At 38.9% G+C, this 2,233-nt stretch overlaps 1 protein-coding gene across 1 annotated transcript in view; it reads left to right on the forward strand.

Annotated features, from left to right (window-relative positions):
• The window catches only part of LOC106868731 (probable ATP-dependent RNA helicase DDX23), an 18,363-nt gene that overhangs the window by 3,839 nt on the left and 12,291 nt on the right, over positions 1-2,233 (forward strand). The window contains exons 2-3 of the mRNA XM_014914128.2: positions 97-234; positions 1,585-1,675. Coding sequence (XP_014769614.1) covers positions 97-234; positions 1,585-1,675 — 229 coding nt within the window. The remainder of the gene's footprint in view (positions 1-96; positions 235-1,584; positions 1,676-2,233) is intronic.

A 2,233-nucleotide genomic window follows, 5' to 3' on the forward strand; every position in this document is an offset into this window, starting at 1 on the left:
TATATAATATATATGTGTGTATGTGTAAAAACTTCCTGTTTCTTTGTGTATGATCGGTGGGGAGACATCTGATGTCTGAGCCGTTGTTATTTGCAGGCAGGACAGTCGCAATCGTGAAAGGCGTCGAAACAGAAGTCGCAGCAAGGAACGACATCGCAGCCGAAGCAGAGAACGGCCGAAGGCAAAGCGGCACAAAGAGCAGATCCACAAGAGTAAAGATAAAATCAAAGAAGAGTAAGTTGCTGCCTGTCTTGTTGTTGGGTGGTGGTCTTTTAACCATTCTCTATTTTTTTTCAGGATATATTTGATGGCATAAAAGATGCTTGCTCATATTAGGTGCAGTCATATTAGATGCATACTTCCAATTTCAGCAGTGTATAATCAAGATAAAGAATGTTTTTAGTGCATTAAAGCACTCTCTAAGGTGGTTGGCATTAGGAAGGGCATTGAGTTGTTGAAACCATGCCAAGACCTGGTGTGGCCCCTACACTTGCCAGCTCGTCAGACCATCCAACCCATGTCAATAGGGAAAACAAATGATAAATGATGATGAAAGCATCTAATATTTTGAGTAACTTCACATGTAGGCCCCAGGATGATATTTTTTTATTGAAAAAAATGTGTCTTATGTGTCATCGAATATGGTATGTCCAGGATTTTTTTTTTTAAAGGAATTGGAGTTTGACTTGAGGGTGATTTGGCTGATATTTCTTGCAGGTCAAATAAACATTGAATGTTTTCTTCCTTTTAGTTGTTTTCGTTATTGTTATTTAACCCCAGGTTGGCGCTTGTGGAGTAGATCTATGATCAAAGATGTTTTAGTCATGATCATGTTGTCTTATTTCTGTATTTTAGATATCTAGGATCTTTTGTTTCAGTCGTTAGACTGCAGCCATGTTGAGCCACTGTTGTGAAAAGTTTAGTTAAACAAATTGACCCCAGTAAACAAACCAACATAAATTGTCAAGTACTGGTGGAGGGGAGGGCCAAATACACACACACACACACACACACACACACATGCATGCGCGCACACAAACACACATGACAAGCTATTTTTCAGTTTCCATCTACAAAATCCACTCACAAGGCTTTGGTTACTCTGAGGCTATAGCAGAAGATACTCAAGGTGCCACAGAGTAGGACTGAACCCAGAACCATGTAGTTGAGAAGCAAACTTCTTATCACAGCCATGCCTGTGCCTACCTGGTACACCTAGGACTGACCTACCCAATGTGTTCTTTACCCCTTTTAAAACCATTTTGTTATTAAAATACACTAACTTTGATTCTCTTAATTTTGATATTAACGAAAAGTTTGTAAAATAACTTTTGCCATTATTAAGATGGTCTTCAAAACAAATTAACAAATTAACAAATTAATTTTGACAAAAGTATTCAATTCAAATCATTTTAAAACCTAAAATTTGCATCATTGATCCAGGAGCAGTCATAGGTGGGTTGATATCAAAGGTTTAAGATAGTAGAATGTGAGCTGAGCGAAATTTGATGCGCGCGCGCGCGCACGTTAAGTTTTGACCTTAATCTTGTGAGTAATACCTTGTTTCTATCATTCCATTGTCAGGAGGAAAGGCAAAACTGCACCTGCAAAAGTGCCTTTATCTTTGGAGGAGTTATTGGCAAAGAAGAAAGCTGAAGAGGAAGCTTTGAGCAAAGTAAGGTGGACCTTCGACAATTCCTGTCTGACATTGTTGATGTTGATATTTTTCTTGTTGCTGTTGTATAAATGAGTTCTTCAGGGATTGGGAAGCATCGACATAAGACATTCCCAATGGCTTTAGAGCATAGGTTAAGTGGGTGCTACCACTCCCCCACTCCCGGTGGGTGTTGAGAGGGTCCAGGTGGGCGCCGGTGCCTAAGGGGACAGCAGAGAAAAAGGAGGCATTGGAAGGAAGGTAGTGGATTGGGGGACGCTATGAATTTATTATAATATTATTATAGTATTGTATACAAATTGTATAATATTATATTAAATATCAAATGATTCATAGTATATATAAATTAGTAAAATATAAAATGTTTATTTATACATAAAAATAGGGGTGGGGGCACTGAGGGTATTATGTGGCCATGAGGGGTTGGGGGGGGGCGATGGCCCAAAAAGTTTGAGAACCTCTGGTTAAGAGTGAACAAAATTACTACAACCAAGAATTGAACTTGGTCCATTGATCTAGATTCCCAGGGGTCACTTGTGCATATATGTGCATATATAT

This window comes from Octopus bimaculoides, chromosome 9 (assembly GCF_001194135.2).
Source record: "Octopus bimaculoides isolate UCB-OBI-ISO-001 chromosome 9, ASM119413v2, whole genome shotgun sequence".
NCBI classification, from domain to species: domain Eukaryota; kingdom Metazoa; phylum Mollusca; class Cephalopoda; order Octopoda; family Octopodidae; genus Octopus; species Octopus bimaculoides.